The 27,280-nt window shown below is 46.0% G+C and overlaps 1 protein-coding gene across 1 annotated transcript in view; it reads left to right on the top strand.

Annotated features, from left to right (window-relative positions):
• Window positions 1-27,280, top strand: part of LOC140721525 (NACHT, LRR and PYD domains-containing protein 3-like) — a 94,708-nt gene that overhangs the window by 28,933 nt on the left and 38,495 nt on the right. Inside the window, exons 2-7 of the mRNA XM_073036339.1 lie at window positions 4,764-4,932; window positions 8,699-8,790; window positions 10,384-10,550; window positions 13,186-13,357; window positions 13,456-13,521; window positions 17,862-19,617. Of these exons, the coding sequence (XP_072892440.1) occupies window positions 8,781-8,790; window positions 10,384-10,550; window positions 13,186-13,357; window positions 13,456-13,521; window positions 17,862-19,617 (2,171 nt within the window). The 5' untranslated portion in view covers window positions 4,764-4,932; window positions 8,699-8,780. The remainder of the gene's footprint in view (window positions 1-4,763; window positions 4,933-8,698; window positions 8,791-10,383; window positions 10,551-13,185; window positions 13,358-13,455; window positions 13,522-17,861; window positions 19,618-27,280) is intronic.

The following is a 27,280-nucleotide window of genomic DNA, read 5'->3' as shown; positions in this document are numbered from 1 at the left end:
TGGATGTTATGGCAACAGGTGACATTGAATTTCAAAGACATCTTGGTCAGTTTTTGAGATGGGCTGAGGAATGGCAAATCGTTTTTAACTTGGACAAGTGAGAGCTGATGCATTTTGGACAGTCAACTAGGTAGGACTGGTATAGTGAACGGGAGGGCATCGGGTGTTGTGGAACAGTGCGACCTGGGGTGAAAAGAGTACAGTCACTGAAAGTGGACGTCAAGTATAGAGGGTGAACAAAAGGGCTTTAATAATGCTGGCCATCAGCTAGGGTACTGAGTTCTGGATTATGGGCATTATATTGTAGTTATATAATTTTTTGGTGCGGATACACAGAGTATTATGTACAGTTGTGTTCACCCTACTGTAGTACAGATATTATCAGTCTGGAGATGGTGCAGACGAGATTGCTGAAGATGCTGCCTGGACTAGAGGGCCCAGTCATAGGAAGAGGTTGGCCTAGCTGGATCCTCATTCCAGAGGAGAATGGAGTTGACATTGTAGGAGTTTATAAAACCAAGAGGGAGTATAGATAATGTGGTTGGTCATATTATTTTTCCAAGGGTTCAGGATTCAAGCTTGTGTAATGTCATTCCAGTATAGCAGAACAAAATAATTGTTACTCTGTGTTCGAAGCAGGACACAGAGAAAAAAAAAACAACAAAATGACAGAGACCACAATAATAAACAACACACAATACATAAAATATGATAGCTTAAATCATTGATTGCAAGTCCCTAAAGTGACGTTAGGAACAGGAGTGTCTGGGCATACGGAGACTGCCAATAATTGCCTGTCCATAAAGTTACGTCAGGCACAGGAGAATCTGGGCATACGGAGACTGATTTTGATTGTATGTCCCTAAAGTGATGTTAGCCACAGGAGAATCTGAAGATATGGAGACTGATATTGATTGTCTGTCCATAAAGTTACTTTAGGCACAGAAGTGCCTAGAACTGTCAGGAAACTAGTAGTGGGTAGAGTGTGGAGGGTGGGTTATGAGTATAGGTGTATCAGGCTCACTACTTGGGGAAAATGACTGTTTGGAGCCTAATTGTCCTGGCGTGGATGTTACAGATCCACAATTCCTTTAAGGTAGCAGCAGAGTCGTAAAGAGAGTTTTGGACATCTTGACCTTTATAACGCAGGTTATTTAGAAGAGGGGTTGGGATATTAATGCTAAAGTTGTAAAAGACACCGTGATTTCCAAATATGCAGAATTGTGTGCAGTTCCGGTCAGCTGCTGGGAAGAAAGATATCGATAAGCGTGAAAGAGAGCACGGAAAATTACACGGACATTGTTGGTGTTTCAGAAAGTAATTATAGTGTTAGGTTGAACAGGTTGGAACTTGATTACCTGGAATACAGAGAAATGATGGGGTATATGTAGCGTTCCAACTTTTTTATGTCATTTGCCCCTACAATTAAAGCAGGGGTCCATGGACCCCAGGTTGGGAACCCCCGCTTGAGATATAGAGATCTATGATGGTATAAATAGGGTGAATAAAGGTAGGAATTTTCCCCTCAGGTTGGGTAAGATCATGGATTTAGGGCAAAAAGTGACACATTTATGAGGAATCTGAGGGGGAACTACTTCACTCAGAGGGTGGTGCGAATGCGGAACCAGCTCCCAGCAGAAGTAAGAGATGGAGGCTCGATTGTAGAATTTGAGAGATGTTTGTGTGGGTATATCAATGAGGGAGGTATAGAGGGCTATGATCTGGGTGCAGGGAGATAGGACCACACTGACCATGACACGGACTGGATGGGCTAACAGTCCTGTGTCTGTGCTCTAAGGGCTCTGTGAATCTGAATTGAAACTTCTACACACAATCGACAGGTCGAATCCAACAATGTGATTTTATTTTTGGACCAGCGTCTGCACTGCTGAGAGCTCTGTAGAGCTGGAACTACCATGAAATTTACTGAATGCACCCAGAAAGGGTGAATACAACCACTGGAATTTTAGTATCCCCATTACAAAATGGCTGAATATTCCGTTCATCTTTGTCACAATGAAACCGAGAACGTGTCACACTGAGTTTGTTATTTCCCTGCTCGGTTATCTTTGCGAGCCACTTCCTCCGTCACCAGGGCAACAGCTCACCAGAGCTGCAGAGAGTGTTGAACATGTTTATCGCTCTCTGGTTGCTGACTCTCAGCGGAGAGAGAGAGTGACCTCAGATACGAGGATGTTTTCAGCAGTTACTGTCCGGGATGGAATGAAGAAAATTGTAGGGATTGTATTTATGGAATTCTGTTCTAGGTGTCAAACATTTTGCAGTTAGTCATCGTTTCTGCAAGAAAAGAAACCAAAAAAAAATCTTTTACTGAGTTTCCAGTGCTATATTTCCAATTTTATATTTAGAGCATTTTGTTCCTTTTACACGACGGGGAAAGTGGCTGCTAATTGACCTGGGCCACACCGCACTCAACAATAAAATAATGAACAAATGTGCTCAATGTAACGGTGGAGGTAAGTATCATCTCCCGCTGATCCCCGTCCAGACAAAGGATCATCAGGCTTCAGTTCTGTCACTCGTTGGTGTGGGAGTGTAAGATTTTGAACTGGGATTAACTGAGACACTGGCGCATATTACCGGCAGCAAAGAGCCTTGGGAGAGTTGGTGTTTGAGATACAATCTTGGAATGGGAGCTCCAGGAATATGGAAATGGCATTGTTTGATAGATAGATAGATACTTTATTCATCCCCATGGGGAAATTCAACATTTTTTCCAATGTCCCATACACTGGTTGTAGCAAAACTAATTACATACAATACTTAACTCAGTAAAAAATATGATATGCATCTAAATCACTCTCTCAAAAAGCATTAATAATAGCTTTTAAAAAGTTCTTAAGTAGTTTACTTAAATACATTAAATACAATCAACCCCGGCACTTTAACATATCTTACTCCTGGCGGTTGAATTGTAAAGCCGAATGGCATTGGGGAGTATTGACCTCTTCATCCTGTCTGAGGAGCATTGCATCGATAGCAACCTGTCGCTGAAACTGCTTCTCTGTCTCTGGATGGTGCTATGTAGAGGATGTTCAGGGTTTTCCATAATTGACCGTAGCCTACTCAGCACCCTTCGCTCAGCTACCGATGTTATACTCTCCAGTACTTTGCCCACGACAGAGCCCGCCTTCCTTACCAGCTTATTAAGACGTGAGGCGTCCCTCTTCTTAATGCTGCCTCCCCAACACGCCACCACAAAGAAGAGGGCGCTCTCCACAACTGACCTATAGAACATCTTCAGCATCTCACTACAGACATTGAATGACGCCAACCTTCTAAGGAAGTACATTCGACTCTGTGCCTTCCTGCACAAGGCATCTGTGTTGGCAGTCCAGTCTAGCTTCTCGTCTAACTGTACTCCCAGATACTTGTAGGTCTTAACCTGCTCCACACATTCTCCATTAAAGCTGCTTCGGTTTACGTTGGTGCTTTTACAGATGCGGCTGTATGGTCCTCCTTCCGCAATGAAACAGACGTCTCCGGTGGCTGGATATTAGTAGCGTGAATCTCTCAGTGTGAGATTGGGAATACCTAGTATGAGATGTGGAAAAGATGTGCGGGCTGTGACCCTCTGAGGTTGGATCCTGGGATACCACACATGTTTTGACCCAGATAAAATGAATCAGGGGATTAAGTTGTCCGGGTTTATGAGATGTTGATCGAGTATTTCTGTTCTGTGCTCAGATGTTTGGTTCTGAAGTTCCTTTGGAAGCAAAGCAGAGAATGAGTTCCCATTCCATCCCTCACAGGGAAAGGTTGTGATTAAATACACTGTTTTGTGTTTGCACCAGTAGACATAGACCGGGGTTTCAGAATTCAATTCACATTTGGAAATCCCCCCTCACTCTCACCTGTCTGTCTGCCAGTGGGAGTCAAACAGAAACTCAAGATGCTGAAGGTAGAACAAAACATGGAACAGTACATCTCAGGAACAGGCCCTTCGGCCACACTGGTGTGCCAAACCAGCTAAAAAGTAAATCAACCCCCTCCCTCAAAATCTAGGGTTTGTGGGGGTGGGGGTGAAGTTAGGGCGGGAGTGATAATTTACATCAACTGAATAACAACAAGCCTGGATACAGTGGAAATGGAGAGGGTGTCTGGATTAGACGGAGAATCTGGGAACTAAGGGTGATGCCTCAGAATAAAGAAGCTTTACTTTAAAACTGAGATGAAAGCAATTACTTCAGCCAAAGGTTGTTTGATCTGTGGAATTTGTTACCACTAAGGGCGGTGGAGGCGATCATTGGGTATATTCATGTTATGGATTGCTAAATAGGTTGAGAATTATAGCAGGAAGGAAGAATACGGTGTTGGAAAATAATCCCCCTTGATTGATTACGGAGCATTCTAGAATGACTTAATCACATAATTCTACTCCTATATATTATGACTTGTATCTTATACCATGACTGAATGATGACTTCCTTGTATCCCATCACAAACAACAGAAAATCTTCAGATGCTGGAAATCCAAGCAACACACACAAACTGCTGGACTAACCGAGCAGGCCGGGCAGCATCTATGGAAGAGAGTAGCGTCGACATACGGATGTTGCCTGGCCTGATGAGTTCCTCCAGAATTTTGTGTCTGTTCTTTTGTGTCAGGCTTGGTAAAGAGTGAGGGGCAGTTACAGATTTCTTCACTCGGATTATGACACAGCGTTCAAGATTTAAATTTCAGGTTAATGCTTTGTTCTCGTTTGTTTTAGTAACATACTTCATTATCTCTCTGGTTAAAGTTAGACCTGCGGTGAGAGGTTTATTGGAAGAAACGCCCACAACTGGAAGCAAACCACAGCTGAAAACGAGGGAACAGCAGCAAGTGAACCAGCCCGAGGATTGAGAGCACCGACTGGAGAGAACCATTCTGACTCGGAGATTGCATTGATACAGCCAGGAGAAAGTTTGGTGAGTCTCATTTACCCAAATACTAGTCCTTTAGACATTACATTTCTGTACCAAGGAAGGTAGGAAATAACTGGAGTGGGACTAAATAAACCCAGAAGTGCCAGTTATGCCAGTTGCAATCATTCCAGATCTGCTAATGTGCTGTCAGCATCAGCTCTGTGAAGCCACGCACATCCCTCATATTGTTTGCTCATTTCAAACTTGTCACTCCTGATGTTTCCTTGCTTGTCTGTGTTACGTCATAATAATCTCAAAATGCGTTGAGAATTTTTTCCCTTCAGAAGACGCCACAGTTGTTTCCTGCTGTAGTGATTGTAGAAATGTGGAATTACCATGAACTACAGCAACATGTCATTGACCCCTCTGTCTATTGCAAGCTGCAATGATATACTTGCCCTCGATTATATCGTCGTGCAAGCCTCTGCTAAGAGCAAATCCTCTTGAAGCCAAATGTCCCAGCACATTTCATTCAGTCCTAACTAGCAAATGCCAACGAATAATTTAAATTTACATACCCTGTCTCCATCGTGTTTTTCAACCAATAAATTGTCAGAACCTATGAATCTGTAAGCAGAAATAGGTTTGGCAATGTTCCCATTTGACCCTGTACCAAAGCCATGGGTTATACCTGTACTTGAGATGAACGAATGTCCTTGCAGCCAGGACTACTAGAGCTGCCGGAGTCGGTTTAAACTCAGTCATTTCGGGATGGGAAGCAGCGTGTTGGGTCAGATGATGGAGGAGTTGATATAAAGGTAGATGCAATGTTCAGAGAGACTGTGGAAAGATTGGCTGTGGAGAGGGCATCGTGTAGTGAAAAGCAGCAACAGTTTCCCCTACCCCTCCCCACTCACCCTCTCACCCTCCTATTCTTTTGCCAGTATTGATCGCGGGAGTTAGGAACTCTTTCTACTCACTGCCCAGAGAAATTAAAGCCTTTTATTCCATTCAAAGCTCTGTTTGCTTATAAAGAGTGGGGTTGAAGTGTTATCGAAATGAACATGGGAGAATGCGTAACGAAAGTTTAAATCAGATCAGCAGCAGGTTCGGAGGGCCGAGTGGTCCACTTATGCATTTGGTGTGTTGATTAGAAAAGTTCTGACAGTTTAATTCGTGTAAGCCAATATAAGTTCTGCATAATAATTATATTATGCAAGTGAAAAGAAACCATACATTGATTAAGTATATACATCGAGATTTGTGTGTTAATGTTGTATCCCAGCAGGTTGCGGATTGAGCGTGACACAATCGGTGAGCTGGTCAGCGCGGTACAGTCTCCCCATCTACCGCACGCACCAGCTCACCGCCCCGCCCAATGCCCCACGCGCGCCCTCTCGCGGAAATCCGTCACCCTCGGGCTGACGTTGAGAAGATTTAAGCATGCTGCGCGTGCCCGGTATCTCTCGTGAACTGACGTGAGATTTACTTGTCTCTCATTGGTGACACCAAATACCAATTTAGCATACCAACCAATGGGGATATGGGCTTCATCATTAAGGAGTTTCCTTAACAAGGAGTTGGCGGAGCTGTAAAGGCGACGGATTGAAGTGGGAGTTCAGGGGGTTTATCTCCTCTGAATGAGCTAGGATGGAGAAGGCTTCAGCATATTTTCAGTGGACACCGATAAAGTGTTGCCTGCAAGTGCGGAGTCGGGGTGATTTTGACAGCAAGTCACGATCTTACTATCTGACACGGTGGGCTGGAGGGACCCAGTGGCTGCCTTTTGTTTGAGGTGTCTGGGTTTAAACAACAGAGAAAACAGACGCACCTTAGGCCAGCAGGCTGTTTCAGTGGGTGTTGTGTGGTCAGATGCTTGGAGTATGGTTGCTCCCTGTCTGCATTTTGGACAAAATGCAACATTTACAAGTCTGTTATTGACTGGAAACATCTATATTCATTCTTTTTTATTTGTTTATGATACAATCATTGTCCAATTTATGTTCAAGTTTAATAGTCATTCAAAACATACATGAAAACACACGAACACAGCCAAATACAACAGCGTTACTGCACACAAAGCCTCCTAGCTGGGAACTGCCTCTCTGAGATACCCCAAGGGCATAGGCATTTCCTGAATAATATTATCTATCCATCATAGCATCTGTCATCCTCTCCTTCTTTTGCCTTCTGTTTTACCGAAAATGAGAGTCGTCTCCAAAGAATCCTGTCCCCTCATGATGTGGTCAAAATAATTGAGCTTTTCAAGCTTCCCAGTGAGCAATCTGGCGTATTTCTCCAAGTATTGACTTGTTGGATCTTCTTGCTGTCCAACGAACACTTTCCCCCAACATCCAAGTTCAGAGGCGTTGATTATTTTGTATTCAGCCTTACTGATAGTCCAGCTCTCACAGCCTTACATCACAACTGGAAATACTATATACTTGACTCTACGGTCCTTCGTAGACAATGTTATGTCTCTGCACTTCAGTATTTTATCTAAATTTGCCATTGCTACCCTCCCCAGAAGTAATTACCACAGAGTTAATAGGACTGGCTGGTTTTCTTAATATTGAGCAAGAAGCCAGCTTTCAACTTTCTTCTTTCACTTTCATTAGAAGCTTCTACAGATCCTCCTCACTTTCAGCCATTAGAATAGTATCACATGCATATCCGAATTTATTAATATTTATTTAATATTCTGTCTGGTAATTTTCACTGCAACATTTTGAGTCCTCTGGACCAGCATTCCTCATATGTCCAGCATATAGATTAACTAAGCAGGGTGACAATATGCAGCCTGGTCATACTCCTTTCCAAATCTTGAACCAGTTTTTGTTCTGTGTCGTGCTAACTGTTGCTTCTTGATCTTTGTACAAATTTCTCATAAGGCAGAACAGATGTCCAGGTATTCCCATTTCTTTAAGGATTTGCCATAGTTTATTATGGACCAGACTGCTGAAGGCTTTAGAGTAGTCAATAAAACATAGATAACTACTTTTCTGAAATTCTCGCGATTTCTCCATTATCCAGCGTAGGTTAGCAATTTGGTCTCTGGTGTCTCTGCCTCTTCTAAAAGCAGCTTCTATCTGGCAGTTCGTGTTCCATATATTGCTAGGGTCTTGCTTGCACAATCTTTAGCTTTACCTTTCTAGCACGTGAAAACTTTCGGTAATTTGAACAATACTTTACATTTCCGTTCTTGGGTATTGGGATGAAAACGGATCTTAATCCAGCCTAAAAGTCATTGTTGTTTATATTTTCCCAGATCTGCTGGAAAATTGCATGCAACACTTTTACAGCATCACCTTTTAGAATTTTCAACAATTTTACTGAAATCCTGTCACATCCTGCAGCCTTATTATTGGCATGTTTTCTATCACCCATTCGACTTCACTTTCCAGAATGTCTGGCTCTAGATCGATGAGGGAGTGATTGCAGGTGTCTTCGCTGTTGGATCTTTCTGCAATTCTTCTGTGTGTTCCTGCCAACTCCCTTTGTCCTTTGGTTCTGTAAGGTCCTTCCCTTTTTTGTCTTTTCCTATGTTCATTTTACTTGAAATGTTCCTTTGATTTCTCTAATCTTCTGCAACAGATCTCTTCTTTTTTTCCAATTCTGTTGGCTTCTACAGCTTCAGTGCATCGCCCCTTTAAGTAAGTTTCCTTATATTTCCTTGCTATCTTCTTGAAATTTGTGTTCAGTTGGAAGAATTTGTACCAATCTCCATTTACTGCCTGGAATGTAGGAGAGTGAGCAGTGACCTTACAAAAGTGTTTTAAATTTGAAGGACAGAGTAACTGAATCATACTTTTTTATTTGTGTAATTCAGGTCATTGCCAGCAGGTGGGGCTTTCTTCCACCCGGACGTCAGACAAACAGAGGACAATCAACCAACGTCAGTCAGAGTCAGAATGGACACAGGTATGTTCACTGGGCTCTTTCTCATTAAATCTGTCATCATGGTACACGTGTAGTCAAATCGTCAATAATTCAGAGGCATAAACTTGGGCGATAAAGGGGCAGAGAGAAAGTACCATCAAACGGGGTCATTGTTCCAACTGTTAAAGCGACTTTGAGCACTGGAACAATTCACCAGCTCCAGTGCAGGGACCTAACAAGGGGAATGATCGAATCGCTCCCCTCACCACACAAATCTTCACCTGAGTGAAAGGAGAAGGAGCCCCTGAATAAGGTGGGAGTGGGTAAAACTCAGACAGGAATACAACAGCAGGCCATGTAACAGTCGAGGGAACAGATAGAATTTCCGTCAGCATTTGGTACGCCCTGATGTGGGAAATGCCTCCGACAGCCATTGAGAGAAACAGATGGTGTTTTCTGTTTGGAAGGGCAATGATGAATTCTCCCCAGATTAACGGGTTGTTGCACAATGGAGGTGAGGGGAGTTCCCGGTGTTTGTTTTCTGTGGCCGAGTTAAAGAACGTTATATTGAGGGAGGACGGGCTGGGTGCAGGAGACAGTGAACAAGAGAAATTGTACACAGGGAATCTGGGGGGGGGGGGGGGCTACTGAAGCAATGAAATGTCCTTGGTGAATAGGATTAAAGTAAAACAAAATAATAAGTGGAGAGGGCACCGTACAAAATGCTGGAGGAACTCAACATGTCAGGAAGCACCTACAGAGAAAAAATAACCTTCAACGTTTCGGGCTGAGAATCTGTAAATTGATTTCAAAGTCGTCTTGGGTACATAAAATGGAGTCAGCACTAGAGGAGCGTTGTTCTGGCTGAAGGTCGGTGACCAGTCGTGTCCGCAAGGATCACTGTTTCGCCATGCGTCGTGTGTGTGAATCAAATAGGTTAATCATATGATATACTGGGTGGACTTATTCGTTGATTTACAGAGTTGGAGGAGTTGAATAAATTTGGGACTGTTGGCAAAGTGTTCAGCATCCAGTTAGAAATAGGAACAGCGAGTCACCAAGTACAGATAATTCAGGCAAATGTGAGAAGTTGCATTTTGAGAGGTCAAATTCGCGAGCAATGTGCACAGTGAATGTTGGGACTGATAATAAGATTGATGTACTGTCGGTTCTTGTGATGGATGTGCATAGCTCCCTGAAGGTGGCAATACAATTGGTAGTGTGCTAACGATGAGTTGAGGTATTTGTTAAAGTTAGACTGTAACTGGATACGCGTTGGTTAAGAGACAATTTCAGTATTGTGCACAAATCGAGAATGATGTGGAGGGTCTGTAGAGGGTGCAGACGAGTTTCACCACAAAAACCTGAGGTAACAGGTTTAAGTTTAGATGGTAAAGTTTAAAGGGGATTTAGGATGCATGTTTTCCACAGAGAGTGATCGGTGTCTGAAATGAGCTGCCGAGGGATGGAATGGAAACAGATACTCTGCAGCGTCTGAGAGGCGTTTGAACTCATGAGTAGGCTGGGAACGGAGGGATATTGACCATGTTCCTGAAGATGGGATTGGTTTAAATTGGCATTGTGCCCGCATACGCATGGTACATCTACTATTTTATGTTCTATGACCGACTACAGATCTGAACTCCGCCATCTCCGCCTTCCTGTCAAATTGTGAGGATCACCAGCTGTTCCAGTTGATGATATTCTACATGGAGCGACTGGAACAGGCGATTGAGGAGGGTGTGGAGGGCGTCGGTTTCATGTTAACTCATGATCATCATTTCAATGAGCGAGAGTATCACGTAAGTGGTTGGAATATAGGCTGAGTGTAGATTCTACTGAATCTATCACAGACCGACAGAACCTGTGTAACGGCACCTCTGGGCAGTGAAAATCCTGTAATGCTTGTGGTGAACATCAAGAGAAGAGTTTTCATCTGCGGAAACCCTGAACCTTTATTAACCAATACAAGCCTCTCTCCAGTTTTCTCATCACATTCATTTATAGACAGATTAGGATACAGGCAATGATTGAGAGGTGAATTTAGTAATGTGACACTTGACGGACATTGCAAGTGGTCAGAAAACTACTTTACACAACTCAGTCTGACATCACATCATGTTCCCAATGTTCGACCTTAGTGGCCATTCATCAATGTGTTCCCCTGATGACCCATGGGTTTCCCACAAATCAAATATATAGTGACTTATTTCTCAGCTCATTCTCAGTCTACCTTCAACCCCATTTTCAACTCAGGCAACACTGACTATCGTCTCTCATTTGAACTGCAGACTCTTATTTTGATCAATATCCCAACATGCCTCATGTTTCTGTTACCTTCTGTTCCTTGTGACTTCCAATTTGAGTTTGTAATTACCACAGCATATACTGTTAACATGGGAAGTGCAACATTAGTGCCACTGAAAATATTCTAAACATCTACAGCTAACATAGAATTACAAAGAAACAGCTTTCCAATGGTCCTCGTGCTACTGGAGTGCGTTCACCTATTGCCACCCAGAATGAATATTAGTGAAGAGCCACACACTATACTGAACACGACATTCCACGTGAGGCAGCTGACAATTTCAGTCCATACTTCTTACTCAACATTACCACCGGTTGGCTTTGGTCTGTCACACGTGCACAATAGTCCTGAGTTTGCTGGCTGCTCCTCACTGCCAGTTTCCAGCTGTTGGCTGGCACTGGACCCCTCATGGAGCCTGGCAGTGAAGTGTGAAGCTGCTGCGGTTCACCAGGGATTACCCTGGCGAAAATCAACAGGGACCCGGCCATAGTTTCACCTAGCCATAGTCATCAAACCCTACACTACAGCAACAGGCTCTTCTGCCCATCCAGACCACACCGACCTATCATCTGCTTAGTCCCATTGAACTGAACCCGGATTGGTGACGTCCATAACTCCCCCATTGAATGAACTTATCCAAACTGATCTTAAATAATCAACTCGAATGTACATCGACTAATTAAGATGGCAGCCCGTTCCGCGCTCTTCAGCAACCTCTGAGTGAACAAGTTCCCCCTCATATTGCCTTTCACCTGTCATCATTACCCTATGATCTCTAATTTCAGCCCCACCCAACCTCAGTAATAAATGCATTTTCGCACTCACTCTCTCTATACCTTTTATTAACGTGTATATCTCTGTCCCATCTCTCATGGTCCTCCTACACTCTATGGAGTAATGTCCTAGCCTATTCACACTTTCTCTATATCTCAGATCCTCAAGTCCTGGTAACAATCTGTATTTTATTCTGCATTCGTTCAATCTTATTGATATCCTTCCGGGAGGTAGATGTACATATTGCTTCAAATTAGCCTCTGCAACATCAACTTCGACATAATATCCCAACTTCTGTATTCAATATTTTGATTTATGAAGCCCCATGTCCAAAAGGCTTTACAACGTCATCTACCTTCGACAACACTTTCAAGAAATTTTGGATCTGTATCACTTTGCAGGATCTCATCACACTTCCTACTCTTGTCATTGGTACCAACGTGGACCATGACCTGCTCATCCTGCCCTTAAGAAACTTTCAGAGTCGATACGAGATATTACTGACCTTGGCAAGACACCATCCAAAAATCCTGTTCTCGTAAATAGAATCTCCAGTCTGTTCTCCTGACCATTGAACTCCCCCTGTCAGTGCAGATCAGCAATTCTCATCCCTTCTGAGTCACAAAGCCAAACTCAGAGCCAGAGGCATAATCACCGTGGCTTTCCTCTGCGAGACCATACCCCGAAACAGAAATCCGTATACCAGTTACAAGGAGTTTCCTGTAGTGGCTGCCTGTTCCCTTCTCCCTCTTGACAGTCACCCAGTGTCCTGTGTTCTGCGCCTTGGGTATAGCTCCCTCCCTGTAAAGTCTGTCAGTCAACCCCTCAGTCTCCCAAGTGATCCCGGGTTTATCCAGCTCCAGCTCCAATTCCTCAGCACAGTCTGTAAGAAGCTGCAGCTGGATGAAATTCCCGAAGGTGCAGTTGTCAGGGACACTGGAGGTCTCCCTGACTTGCCGCACCCTGTAGGAAGAGCATCTCACTATGCTGTCTGGCATTCCCACTGTTCTAACAGTGAAACAGAGAAGGGAAATATTACCCAAGATCTACCTAAATCCTTCGCCTCTCCTCACTGAACCATCTCTGACACAAAGCCTCAATAACCTACCTATCTTTGGCTCACTCACACTATGTCTGCTCCTTTTAAACCTTGCCAAGTGGATAAGTACCCCACAATCTGTGGCGTTCAGAAAGTCATCACTGGCCACGCTAACTTCTTTTAAATTCTTTTTCCTGCTACGAACAATTGCTGTCAGTGATCTGTGACGAGCAGAATGTGCTGGGTCAGTCCATGCTCAGGGTAGATTTGAACCCATCCCTCCGCTCCTCAATATATTCCTCATTGTTCATTACAGAGCGTGACTGACCTCGCGGAGAAGGGAAAACGAGCGGGCGCTTCCAAACTCCTCCTGGATCTGGTGATGGAGAAGGGCTCCGGGGCCCGGAGGGTGATGTGGGAATCCTTTGTGAAACTACATCACCATTTACCGAAGCTGAGCAGAATATTGAATGAAATACGGGAACGAGGTACGGTGAACAATACACTGTGTGTTACAGATGTAAATGCTGATGAATTTACAGTATTACACAGAACAGACTTCATGCAGGTTAATCTGTTTCAACAGGTGACGGCCAATTCGCCTACATGGACACCGAGCGGGGTATATCTGAAGTGCCCCCGCATCTGGAAGGTAAGCGATGGAACGGAAACCTTAAAGTCTTTATTTGACTCTGAGAGTCTGAATACGTCTCTTTAGAGGCCTGTTTCGAGACTGTCAGAGTCTGGGAGACAGGTTTTTGTTGTTATTTTACACTGAGAGTCTGAATACGTCTCTTTAGAGGCCTGTTTAGAGACGGTCAGAGTCTGGGAGACAGGTTTTTGTTGTTATTTCACACTGAGAGTCTGAATACGTCTCTTTAGAGGCCTGTTTCGAGACTGTCAGAGTCTGGGAGACAGGTTTTTGTTGTTATTTCACACTGAGAGTCTGAATACGTCTCTTTAAAGGCCTGTTTCGAGACTGTCAGAGTCTGGGAGACAGGTTTTTGTTGTTATTTCACTCTGAGAGTCTGAATACGTATCTTTAGAGGCCTGTTTAGAGACTGTCAGAGTCTGGGAGACAGGTTTTTGTTGTTATTTCACTCTGAGAGTCTGAATACGTGTCTTTAGAGGCCTATTTAGAGATGGTCAGAGTCTGGGAGACAAGTTTTTGTTGTTATTTCACACTGTGAGTCTGAATACGTCTCTTTAGAGGCCTGTTTCGAGACTGTCAGAGTCTGGGAGACAGGTTTTTGCTGTTATTTCACTCTGAGAGTCTGAATATGTCTCTTTAGAGGCCTGTGTAGAGACTGTCAGAGTCTGGGAGACAGGTTTTTGTTGTTATTTCACACTGAGAGTCTGAATACGTCTCTTTAGAGGCCTGTTTAGAGACTGACAGAGTCTGGAAGACAGGTTTTTGTTGCTGTGGCTGAGGACAGGAAGCAATTTGCATTTGTCACAACACCCGGCACCTTCCCGGTCTCGGGATCTGTACTCAGAGGCCTCTGTGAGTTTGATAAACAGACATTCCCGTCGGCCTCTGTCCTGTTGCAATCGCTGTACCTACCTCTCCACCTATCTTTGTATCATCCGCAAACTTTGCCACAAATACATTTATTCCATCATCTAAATCATTGACAAACAATCTGAAAAGCAGCGGTCTCAATACTGATCCCTGCGGAGCACACCAGTCACTGGCAGCCAATCAGAAAAAGGCCCCTTTTATTCCCACTTGCTGTCTGCTGCCTGTCAGCAATTCCGCTCCACGGGCCAGTATCTTCCCTGTGACATCATAGATTTTTATCTGGTTTAGCAGGTTCGTGTGCGGCACCTCATCAAATGCTTTCTGAAAATCCAAGTAAATGGCATCCAATGACTCTCCTTTGTCCAGCCTGCTTCTTACTTCCACCATGAAATCTAACAGAAACATTGCTAACTTATTTTGTCATTAGTCTCAAAGTACCTCGAAACCTCAACCTTAATTAAAGACTCCAACTCTTTCCAATCGCCGAGTTTTAGCTATCTGGCCTATAATTTTCCTTCTTTTGCCTTTCCCCCTTTTAAAGACTAGAGTGACAATAGCAATGTTCCAGTCCTCCGGGACCATGTCTGAATCAAGTGATTCTTCAAAGATCATGAACAATCCATCCGTCATCTCTTCAGCAACCTCTCTCGGATCTCTGGGATGTAGCCCATCTGGCCCAGGTGACTTTGCACCTTAAGAGCTTTCAGTATGCCGAGAACTTTTCTCTTTTGAAATAGCAATGGCACTCACTCCTACTGCCTGTCACTCGCAGACCACTGCATGCTGCTAGCGTCTTCCAGAGTGAAGATATATGCAAAGCACACATTAAGCTATTCTGACATTTGTTTGTCCACTATTACTATCACACCAACATCATTTTCCAGTGTTCCAGTATCAACTCTCACCTCCCTTTTACTCTTCATATAACTGAAAAAAGTGTTTATTATCCTGTTTTATATTATTGGCTTTTCTGCCCTCACATTTCATCTTTTCCCTTCTTATCGCTTTTTTAGTTGCCTTTTGTTGGATTTTAAAAGTTTTCTATTCATCCAACTTTCCCTCACTTTTGTTATCTTGCATGGCCTTTCCTCGGCTTTTATGCAATCCTTAACTTCCTTTGTCAACCATGTTTGCCGACACGTGACACTTGAGAACTTCTTCCTCCGTGGGCCATACCTATCCTGCAACTTGAGACCTATTCCCAGAAGCTTCAACCATCTCTGCTCTGCCGTCATCTCCACTGGTATCCTTCTCCAATCTACCTGGGAAAGCTTCCCTCTCGTGCCTCTGTAATTCACTTTATTCCAAAGCGATACTGATACCATAAGTTATGCTTCTCCAATCTACCTGGGAAAGCTTCCCTCTCGTGCCTCTGTAATTCACTTTATTCCATTGCGACCATCTCCGCTAGTATCCTTCTCCAATCTACCTGGGAAAGCTTCCCTCTCGTGCCTCTGTAATTCGCTTTATTCCATTGCGATCATCTCCGCTAGTATCCTTCTCCATTCTACCTGAGAAAGCTTCTCTCTCGTGCCTCTGTAATTCACTTTATTCCATAGTGATACTGATACCATAAGTTATGCTTCTCCCTCTCAAACTGCAGTATGAATTCACTCATATTATGATCACTACCAGTTGAGGGCTCTTTTACATTAAGCTCCCTTATAAGATCCGAGCTATTACATAACACCCAATCAAAGACAGAATTTTCCTGAGTAGTTTCAAAAAAACTAGTTTGTTTGATTTTCGAATTCCCCGTGCATATTGAATTATGTCATCACCTTGATGACACGCCTTTCCCAGCTCCCTTTGCAATCTCAACCCCACACCTTCGCTACTATTTGCAGGCCAATATAAGATTCCCATAAAGCTTTTTTTAACCCCTGTAGTTTCTTATCTCCACCCACAAAGATTCAACATTCTCTAACCCTATGTAACCTCTTTAACAAGATGTGATTCCATCTTGAACCAACACGGCCACACCACCACCGCCTATGCCTTCCTGCCCGTCCTTTCGATAAGACGTAAATCTTTTAACGTTAAGCTCCCAGCTATGGTCTTCTTTCAACCACGACATGGTGATGCCCACAACATCATACCGACCAATCTCTAATTGCGCCAAAAGTTCGTCCACCTTATTCTCAATGTTGCATGCATTTAAGTGCAATGCGTTTAGTCCAGTATCTCCGTCCTTTTGAATGTTGTGGATGTGGTACAATTTAACAGTTTGCTCTGTCTGTATTTGAACCCAGTCATTGGCTTGTCCTTCCTTACATTCATGTTAAACCCATCATCTACTTGTAAGACTGCTGGTTCATCCACAGCTCTATCGTCCTAGTTCCAGTCCCCCGGCCATTTTAGGTTAAAACACTCCCAACAGCTCCAGTAAATCTGCCCGGAAGAATATTGGTCCTCATCGGATTCACGTGCAACCCGTGCCTTTTGTACAGCTCCTACCTACCCCGGAAGTGGTCCCAATTATCCAGAAATCTGAATTCTTGCCCCCTGCTCCAAATGCTCTGCCACACATTTCTCTGGCACCTCATTCTATTCCTATTGCCACTGTCGGGTGTCACAGGCAGCAATCCTGAGGTCACTACTTTTGAGGTCCTGTTCCTCAGCTTTTTTCCTAATCCCTGTGTTCTGTTTTCCAGACCTCCTCCCTTTGCTTTTCCTACGTCGTTGTTACCAATGTTTGTCACGACTTCTGGCTGCTCAACCTCCCTTCTCAGGATATTGTGGACGCGTCCAGAAACATTTCGGACAATGGCACCTGAGAGGCAAAGTACCATCGGTGTCCACAGAATCGCCGACCTGCCCGCCTGACTTTAGAGTTCCCTATTACCGCTGCCATCCTCTTCAGCTTCCTGCTCTTCCGCACATCATCGGGGAATTGCCTGAGTTCATGGACCAGCTCCTCGGAGAATAAGAGACTGTAGACCAGTGCGGGGTGTGTTACATCGCGACTGGCTCAGCCTGGAAAAGGAAACTGAAATTATGTTCCTTTTCTGTGGCTCAGTACTGACAGCTTCATCCTAAAGGAGTGTCAAGAACATGGGGTCCATTGTGAGAAAAGTAAAAGTCAGTAGAGCAAGTAAATGCCCCCCTCCCCCACTGTTACCCTCTGCAGGGTTGCACAGGTCAGCAGAAGCTGAGCACTGAAAGCAGTGAAACCACCCGTTCCACACAACACTCTCCTCTCCAGAATCACGTGTGCACTTGGTGCTCGCTGGAACACCGGGGAATCTGCAAACTACCAACAGAGGGGAGAGTGGAGCCTTTAACAGCGGATCTGAATCAGAGCAGAAATGTTTCTGGGCCATCGTCCATTTTCAGACACTGTAATCTCTGATCACCCGATTTCACACAAACAGTGTTTTTAATGAGTAGTTTTTTTATTAAATAAAATATGTTGTGAGCTCCATGTTCATCAGATCAGGCACTGACAACCTATTTCTGTCCGTCATAAGATGTTCGAAGGAAACACATGGAGACTCTGCGGGCAGAAACTGAAAAACTGAGAGTGAGCACGATCCTGATGAGGGAAAAGGTGAAGGTTTTCCAGCTGGTTGATCGATACGCTGAGCTCACGGTCATTTCTACTGTTCGAGATCGGAGACTGGTGGAACATGAGCTGCTGGCAAGAGGCAGAGACCACGAGGAGTGGAGACAGAAACATCTCCACGGAGAGCTGGAAAAACTCCGGATTGATCAGTTATTCAAGAAGAGCTTTCTTCAAAAATTGGAAAGATATTTCTTTGGAAACAAATCCGGGATGTCCGCAGCAGTGGCCGGAGTCCCGGGGATCGGGAAAACAACAATGGTACAAAAGATTGTTTACGACTGGGCCACGGGGAAGATATACCAACAATTCCAGTTTGTCTTCAGTTTCAAATTCCGGGATTTAAACACCATTAACTGCAGAATAAACCTGAAAGAACTGATTCTGCATCATTACCCCTACTTTGGGAATATCCTGGGAGAGATCTGGAAACAGACAGAGGGACTGCTGTTCGTATTCGATGGTTTGGATGAATTCAAGCACAAAATCGATTTTGCTGACAGTCGGAGAGATACAGAACCCAAGCACCAGTGCCCAGATCCCGAGTGGTGGTGTGAGGTTTCTGACATTGTGTACAGTTTAATCCAGGGCAAGCTGCTCCCAGGGTGTTCAGTGCTGGTGACCACCCGTCCCTCTGCGTTACATTTATTGGAAAAGGCAGACATCAGTGTCTGGGCTGAAATCCTGGGATTTGTTGGTGAGGAACGGAAGGAATATTTCATCAGGTATTTTGAAGATCAGACAGTGGCGGAAGCTGTTTTCAAACACGTGAAGGAGAATGAGATCCTGTACACCATGAGCTACAACCCCTCCTACTGCTGGATCCTTGCTCTGGCACTGGGACCCTTCTTCACACAAAGAGTCAGGGACCCGCAGCGAGTTCCCAAGACCATCACCCAACTGTACTCCTACTATATTTACAACATCCTGAAAAACCATGGCCGTGAGATTGAGAGCCCCCGTGATGTGTTACTCAGGGTTGGTCAGATGGCCTTCAGAGGAGTGTCCGAGAGGAAGATTGTGTTTACAGGTGGAGATTTGATCAATTACACTCTGCAGCCTTCCCAGTTCCTGTCCGGGTTCCTGATGGAACTTTTGGAGAGAGAGGATTCAGCCCGGAGTGTGGTGTACACATTCCCACACCTCACCATCCAAGAGTTTGTAGCTGCAGTCGCACAATTCCTGAATCCACATCCCGGGGATATCCTGAAATTCCTCACTGAAGCCCACCGCACGACAGATGGGCGATTTGAGGTATTTCTCCGTTTCGTTGCTGGTCTCTCCAACCCAATGACAGCTCGGGGCCTGGAGGAGTTTCTGGGTCCATTTCCTCATCAAACGACCTGCCGGGTGATTGACTGGGTGAAGGAGGAGGTTAAACGCCGGAGTGGAAACACGTGGAGTGAAACTGGTAAAAGGAGCCTCCTGAACACATTGCACTACCTGTTTGAGTCTCAGAATCGTGGACTGGCTCAGGCCGCACTGGGATCTGTGGAAACACTTTCATTCAGTGGAGTGACACTGACCCCGATTGACTGCGCGGTCCTGTCTCATGTCATCGGACTCTGTGATACAATAAAACACCTCGACCTGACTCTCTGCCACATTCAGTGTGAAGGAATCCAGCGGCTGGGACCCGGGCTGCACAAGTGCCAGGAGTTGAGGTAACTTGATTTATCTCTCACTCTGAACTGTGAAACTGTCTCATTGTGTTGTTTCAATGTAAAGGAATTTCGGTAAATTTGTAGTAAATCAGATTGTGAAGAATTCTGACAAATGCCCAGGGGATCGGTCAGTAATTCCCCAAGGACGGGAGGGTTCTGTGGTTCTTTGTGAAGGGATGTTGGAGACTTCATCAGATCAGTGAACAATGGCCATTGGTTTAATGGTAGTAAATCACAGGAATGGCCGTGTTTCTCACTGCCTGTGACACGTCCATTGATATTGTTCCTTCTCACTGTCACTGTCACCCAGACCGACTCTGACTGCAGCAGGTGGGTCAGAGATTCAGACCCCCTTCCCGGTGAGGGACAAGAGACCGTCAGCAGACTGTCCGAGTGAGAAGGAAAGAAATACCATTGTGAGATTGTCCTCCCCTGCCCTTCCCCGTGTGTGACTTTGCTCACTTCCAGATACGCAAAGAGCGAGGGCACATCTCCTCTGGGCCTCTGTTCAGACCCAACACACACATACAAAAAATTTCTGCATCCTCTCGTCTTGTAGGATTATCGTTTACCCTTGGAATCCTCCTGTGGGACATCTCATCCCAATTCCTCTTCCATTCTTTGGAATCTCGCCCCCATCCCCAGTCCTCCTGTGGGATCTCTATTACTCTTTCCTCATCCTCCTGTGGGATGTCTTTTCCACACAAGCCCCCCCCCCCTTCCTGTGAGATCTCTCTTCCCCATCCCTCTTCCTCCTGTGGGATCTCTCTTCCCCATCTCCCTTTCACCTATGAGATCGCTCTTCCACATCCCCCTTCCTTCTATGGATTTCTCTTCCCCATCCCTTCCTGCTGTTGAAACTCGCTTCCCCATACCCTTTCCTCCTGTGGGATCTCTCTCCCCCATGGACTTCTTCCTGTCGGATCTCTCTTTGGCATGCCCCATTGTCCTGTGGAATTTCTCTTCCACCTTCCCCCTTCCTCCTGTGAGATTTCTCTTCCCAATCCCACATCCTCCTGTGGGAACTCTCTTTCACATCCCTCCTCCTCCTGGCCGATCTCTCAACCCCTTCCCCCTTCATCCTGTTTAATCTCTCTCTATATCCCCTTCCTCCTGTGGGCTCTCTTCCCCATCCCCCTTCCTCCTGTGGGATTTCTCTTCCCCATCCCCCTTCCTCCTTTGGGATCTCTCTTCCCCATCCCCATCCCACCTTCACCTGTGGGAACTCTCTTCCCCATAGAATCATAAAATCATAGAACACTACAGCACAGAAAACAAGTCATTCGGTCCTTCTAGTCTGTACCAAAACCTTATTCCGCTAGTCCCATTGAGCTGGACCCAGTCCATAACCCTCCAGTCCTCTCCCATCCATGTATCTATCCAACTTATTCTTAAAGCTTAAGAGTGAGTCCACATTTTCCATATCAGATGGCAGCTCGTTCCACACTCTCACCACCCTCTGAGTGAAGAAGTTCCTCCTAATGCTCCCCCTAAACCTTTCCCCTTTCACACTGAAGACATGTCTTCTCATTTTTATCTCTCCTAATCTATGCCTATTCGCATTTACCCTGTCTATACCCTCATAATTTTGTAAACCTCTATCAAATCTCCCCTCATTCTTCTACACTCCAAGGAATAAAGTCCTAACCTGTTCAATTTTTCCCTGTAACTCAACTCCTGAAGACCAAGCAACATCCTAGTAAATCTTCTCTGCACTTTTTCAAACTTACTGATATCCTTCCTATAGTTAGGTGATCAGAACTGCACAGAATACTCCAAATTTGGCCTCACCAATGTCTTATACAACCTCACCATAATATTCCAACTCCTATACTCAATACTTTGATTTATGAATGACAGGATGCCAAAAGCCTTCTTTACAACACTGTCTACCTGTGACGCCACTTTCAGGGACTTGCGTATCTAAAACCCAGATCACTCTGTTCCTCCACACTCTTCAGTGCCCTACCGTTTATCGTGTTTGTCGTACCTTGATTTGTCCTTCCAAAATGGAACACCTCACACTTGTCTGCATTAAATTCCATCTGCCATTTTCTGGCCCATTTTTCCAGCTAGTCCAGATCCCTCTGCAAGCTTTGAAAGCCTTCCTCGCTGTCCACAACGCCTCTATCTTAGTGTCATCCACAAACCTGCTGATCCAATTTATCACATTATCATCTACATCATTGATATAGACAACAAACAACAATGGTCCCAGCACAGATCCCTGAGACACACCACTAGTCACAGGTCTCCGTCTGAGAAGCAATCATCCACTACCACTCTCTGTCTTCTCCCACCCAGCCAATTCAAATCCAGTTTACAACATCTCCATGGATACCTAGTGTCTAGACCTTTAGAACTAACCTCTTATGTGGGACCTTGTCAAAGGCCTTACAAAAGTCAATGTAGACAACATCCACAGCCTTTCCTTCATATGCATTCTTGGTAACCTCCTCGAAAAACACTACAGGATTCATTAAACATGATCTACCACATACAAAGCCATGTTGACTATCTTTAATCAGCCCTTGGCAGTCCAAATCCTTGTATATCCGATCTCTCAGAACACCTTCCAATAATTTACCTACTACTGATGTCAGGCTCACTGGCCTGTAATTACCTGGTGTACTTTTGGAGCCTTTTTCAAACAACGGAACAACATGAGCTACCCTCCAATCCTCCGGCACTGTACCCGTGGCTGAGGACATTTTAAATATTTCTGCCAGGGCCCCTGCAATTTCTACACTAGTCTCTCTCGAGGTCAGAGAAAATATCATGTCAGGCCCAGAGATTTATCTACCTTTATAAGGCAGCAAGCACCTCCTCCTCTTTAATCTCTATATGTTCCATAACACTACTGTTTGTTTGCCTTAATTCCATATCTGCTATGCCAGTTTCCTGAGTAAACACTGACGCAAAAAAACTGTTTAAGATCTCTCCCATCTTGTGAGGCTCCACACATAGACGACCACTCTGATCTTCTAGGGGACCAATTTTGTCCTTTACTATCCTTTTACTCTTAATATACTTGTAGAAACCCTTTGGGTTTACCTTCACATTATCTGCCAAAGCAACCTCATGTCTTTTTGCCTTCCTGATTTCCTTCCTTAGTATTCCCTTACATTTTCTATACTCTTCAAGTACCTCATTTGTCGCTTGTTGCCTATACCTGCTAAACACCTACTTAACCAGATCACCAATATCCCTTGTAAACCAAGGTTCCCTATCCCTGTTAACTTTGCCTTTAATGCTGGCAGGAACATGCAAACTCTGCACTCTCAAAATTTCACCCTTGAAGGCGTTCCACTTACTAAACACATCCTTGCCAGAAAAAAACTTAACCCAATCCACTCTTCCCATATCCTCTCTCTTTTCCACAAAATTGGTCCTTCTCCAATTCAGAACCTTAACTGGTGGATGAGTCCTATCCTTATCCATAATTATCTTGAAATTAATGACATTATGGTCACTGGACCCAAAATGTTCGCTTACACATACTTCTGTCACCTGACCTGTCTGATTCCCTAATAGGGGATCAGGTACTGCACACTCTCTCTCATTGGTACCTCAATATATTGATTTAGAAAACTTTCCTGAACACATTTGACAAACTCCACGCCATCTAACCCTTTCTCAGAGTGGGCGTCCCCGTCAATATGTGGAAAGTTAAAATCCCCTACGATTACAACTTTCTGTTTCTTACATTGGTCTGCTATCTCTCTACAGATTTGCTCCTCCAATTCTCGCTGCCTATTGGGTGGTCTATAATACAACCCTATTTGTGTGGTCACACCTTTCCCGTTCTTCAGCTCCACCCATATGGCCTCTATAGACGAGCCCTCCGGGCAGATCCGTCCACGCACAGCTGTGATATTCTCCCTGACTAGTAATGCCACTTCTCCCTCTTTCATCCCTCCGCCCCATCACCTCTGAAACAACGGAAACCCAGAACATGAAGCTGCCAGTCCTGCCCCTCTTGCAAACCAAGTCTTACTAATAGCAATAATGTTGATATCATTATCGTGCCAATCCACGCACTAAACTCATCTGCCTTACCTACAATACTCCTTGCATCAAAATAGATGTACCTGAGAACATTTCTATCACGTACAAACCATTGATATCTGTCTATACAAGCAGTCCTCGCATGACCCTTATCCTCCTCCACCTCACTATCTGCTCTAACACTCCGCTTCCCCTGCCCCTGCAAACTAGTTTAAAACCCCCGGAGCAGAACTTACTAACCTACCGGCAAGGATGTTAGTCCCCTCCAGTTCAGGTGCAAACTGTCCAATTCGAACTGGTCACACTTCCCCTGGAAGAAAGCCCAATTGTCCAGAAACATGAACCCCACCCTCATGAACCATCCCCTCAGCCACGTATTTAGCTGCTTTATCTTCCTATTTCTAGCCTCACTAGCACGGGGCATGGGTAGCAATCCACCTGTGGGATCTCATTTTCCAATCCCCCTTTCATCCTCTGGGCTCTCTGTTCCCACTCCACCTTCTTGCTGTTGGATCTCTCCTCAGCATCCCACTTCCTCCTGTGGGATCTCTCTTCCACATCCCATTTCACCCTCTGGGGCCTCTGTTCCCATCCCACTTCCATCTGTTGGATCTGTCTTCCCCAACTCCCTTCCTCCTGTGGGATTTAAACTCCCCACCCCTTTCTTCCTGTGGGATCTCTCTTCAATATCCCATTTCCTACAGTGGGATCTCTCTTCCCCATCCACCTGACCCCCGTGGGGGCTCCGTTTCCATCCCTCCACTTCTTACGGGATCTTGCTTGGCCATTTCCCTTCCTCCTATACATCTCTCTTCCCCATCCCCCTTCGTTCTGTGGGATCTCTCTTCCCCATCCCCCTTCCTCCTGTGGGATCTCTCTTCTCCATCCCCCTTCGTTCTGTGGGATCTCTCTTCCCAATCCCCTACATCGGATGGGATCTCTCTTCCCTGTCCCCCTTCCTCCCGTGGCATTTATTTTCCCCATCACTCTTCCTCCTATGGGATCTCTCCTACTCATCCCCCAACCTCCTGTATGATCTCGCTTCCCCACCCACTTCCTCCTGTCCCATCTCTCGTCCCCATGCCTGATCATCCTATGGGATCTGTATTCCCCATTCCCATTCCTTCTGTGGGATCTATTGTCACCACCTCCCTTCCTTCCGAGGGATTGCTCTTCCCCATCCCACTTCCTCCTGTGGGTCATCATAATGCCCCCTCTCCCTGTGGGATCTGTCTTGTCCCTCCACATGTATCTCTCTTCCCCATCCCACATCCTCCTGTCAGATCTCTCTTCCCCATTCTCCTTCCAACTGTGGGATATCTCCTCCCCACCATCTTTCTTCCTAGGGATATACCTTCCCCAATCCCCTTACTTCTGTGGGATCTCTATTCCCCATCCCCTTCCACCTGTGCACTCTCTGCTCCCCATCAACATCCTGCTGTGGGATCTCTCTTCCCCACGCCCCATCCACCTGTGGGATCTTCCTTCCTCATCCCCCTTCCTCCTGTGGGATCTCTTTTCCGCATCCCTCTTCATCCTCTGGGATCTCTTTTCCCCATCCCCCTTCCTCCTGTGGGATCTCTCTTCCCCGTCCTGCTTCCTCCTGTGGGATCTCTCTTCCCCAACCCCCTTCCTCCTGAGGGATGACTCTTCCCCATCCCCCATCCACCTGTGGGATCTTCCTTTCTCATCCCCCTTCCTCCTGTGAGATCTCTTTTCCCCATCCCCCTTCCTCCTCTGGGAACTCTCTTCCCCATCGCCTTCCTCCTGTGGGATCGCTTTTCCCCATCCCCCTTCCTCCTGTGGGATCTCTCTGCCCCATCCCCCTTCCTCCTGTGGGATCTCTTCTCCCCATTCCCTTACTCCTGTAGGACCTTGTTTCGAATACCTGCCACTTCCTGTCGGATCTCTCTTTGGCATGCCCCATTGTCATGTGGAATTTCTCTTCCCCAACTTCCTTCCTATTGTGAGATTTCTCTTCCCAATCCCACATCCTCCTGTGGGAACTGTCTTCCACATCCCTCCTCCTCCTGTGGGATCTCTCAACCCCATCCCCCTTCATCCTGGTTAATCCCTCTCTCTCCTTCCCTCTTCCTCCCATGGGATCTCTCTTCCCCATCCCCCTTCCTCCTGTGGGATCTCTCTTCCCCTTTCCCCTTCCTCCCGTGGGATCTCTCTTCCCCATTCCCCTTCCTCCTGTGGTTTCCCTAATCCCCATCCCCCTTCATCCTGTGGGATCTCTCTTTCACACACCCCTCCTCCTGCGGGACATCTCTTCCACATCCCTCCTCCTGGCCGTTCTCTCAACACCTTCCCCCTTCATCCTGTTTAATCCCTCTCTCTTCTCTCCCCTTCCTCCCATGGGACCCTTCCCCATCCCCTTCTTCCTGTGGTATCCCTTCCCATCCCCCTTCCTCCTGTGGGATCTCTCTTCCCTTCCCACATCCTCCTGTGGGATCTCTCTACCCCATCCCCCTTCCCCCTGTGAGTTCTCCCTACCCAATCCCCCTTCACCCTGCAAGTTCTCTCTTCCCCTTCCACATCCTCCTGTGGGATCTCTCTACCCCATCCCCCTTCCCCCTGCGAGTTCTCTCTACCCCATCCCCCGTCACCCTGCGAGTTCTCTCTTCCCCTTCCCACATCCTCCTGTGGGACATCCCTTCCCCATCTCCCTCCTGTGGGATCTCTCTCCACCATCCCCCTTCCTCCTGTGGGATCTCTCTTCTCCATCCCCCTTCCTCCTGTGGGGTCTCTCTTCCCCATCCCCCTTCCTCCTGTGGGATCTCTCTTCCCCATCCCCCTTCCTCCTGTGGGATCTCTCTTCCCCATCCCCCTTCCTCCAGTGGGATCGCTTTTCCCCATCCCCCTTCCTCCGGTGGGATCTCTCTTCCCCATCCCCCTTCCTCCTGTGGGATCTCTCTTCCCCATTCCCCTTCCTCCTGTGGGATCTCTCTTCCCCATCCCCCTTCCTCCGGTGGGATCTCTCTTCCCCATCCCCCTTCCTCCGGTGGGATCTCTCTTCCCCATCCCCCTTCCTCCGGTGGGATCGCTTTTCCCCAACCCCCTTCCTCCTGTGGGGTCTCTCTTCCCCATCCCCCTTCCTCCTCTGGGATCTCTCATCCCCATCCCCCTTCCTGCCGTGGGATCACTCTTCCCCATACAGCTTCCTCCTGTGGGATCTCTCTCCCCCATCGACTTCTTCCTGTCGGATATCTCTTTGGCATGCCCCATTGTCCTGTGGAATTTCACTTCCCCAACCCCCTTCCTCCTGTGAGATTTCTCTTCCCAATCCCACATCCTCCTGTGGGAACTCTCTTCCACATCCCTCCTCCTCCTGGCAAATCTCTCAACCCCTTCCCGCTTCATCCTGTTTAATCTCTCTCTATATCCCCTTCCTCCTGTGGGATCTCTCTTCCCCATCCCCCTTCCTCCTGTGGGATCTCTCTACCCCATCCCCCTTCCTCCTGTGGGATCTCTCTTCCCCATCCCCCTTCCTCCTGTGGGATCTCTCTTCCTCATCCCCCTTCCTCCTGTGGGATCTCTCTTCCCCATCCGCCTTCCTCCTGTGGGATCTCTCTTCCCCATCCCCCTTCCTCCTGTGGGATCTCCCTTCCCCATCCCTCTTCCTGCTGTGAGATCTCTCTACCCATCTCCC

The sequence above is a fragment of the Hemitrygon akajei genome, unplaced genomic scaffold (genome assembly GCF_048418815.1).
Source record: "Hemitrygon akajei unplaced genomic scaffold, sHemAka1.3 Scf000057, whole genome shotgun sequence".
In the NCBI taxonomy this organism is placed as follows: domain Eukaryota; kingdom Metazoa; phylum Chordata; class Chondrichthyes; order Myliobatiformes; family Dasyatidae; genus Hemitrygon; species Hemitrygon akajei.
The sequence above is the reverse complement of the archived record's forward strand: the minus strand, read 5'-3'. Positions and strand labels throughout refer to the sequence as shown.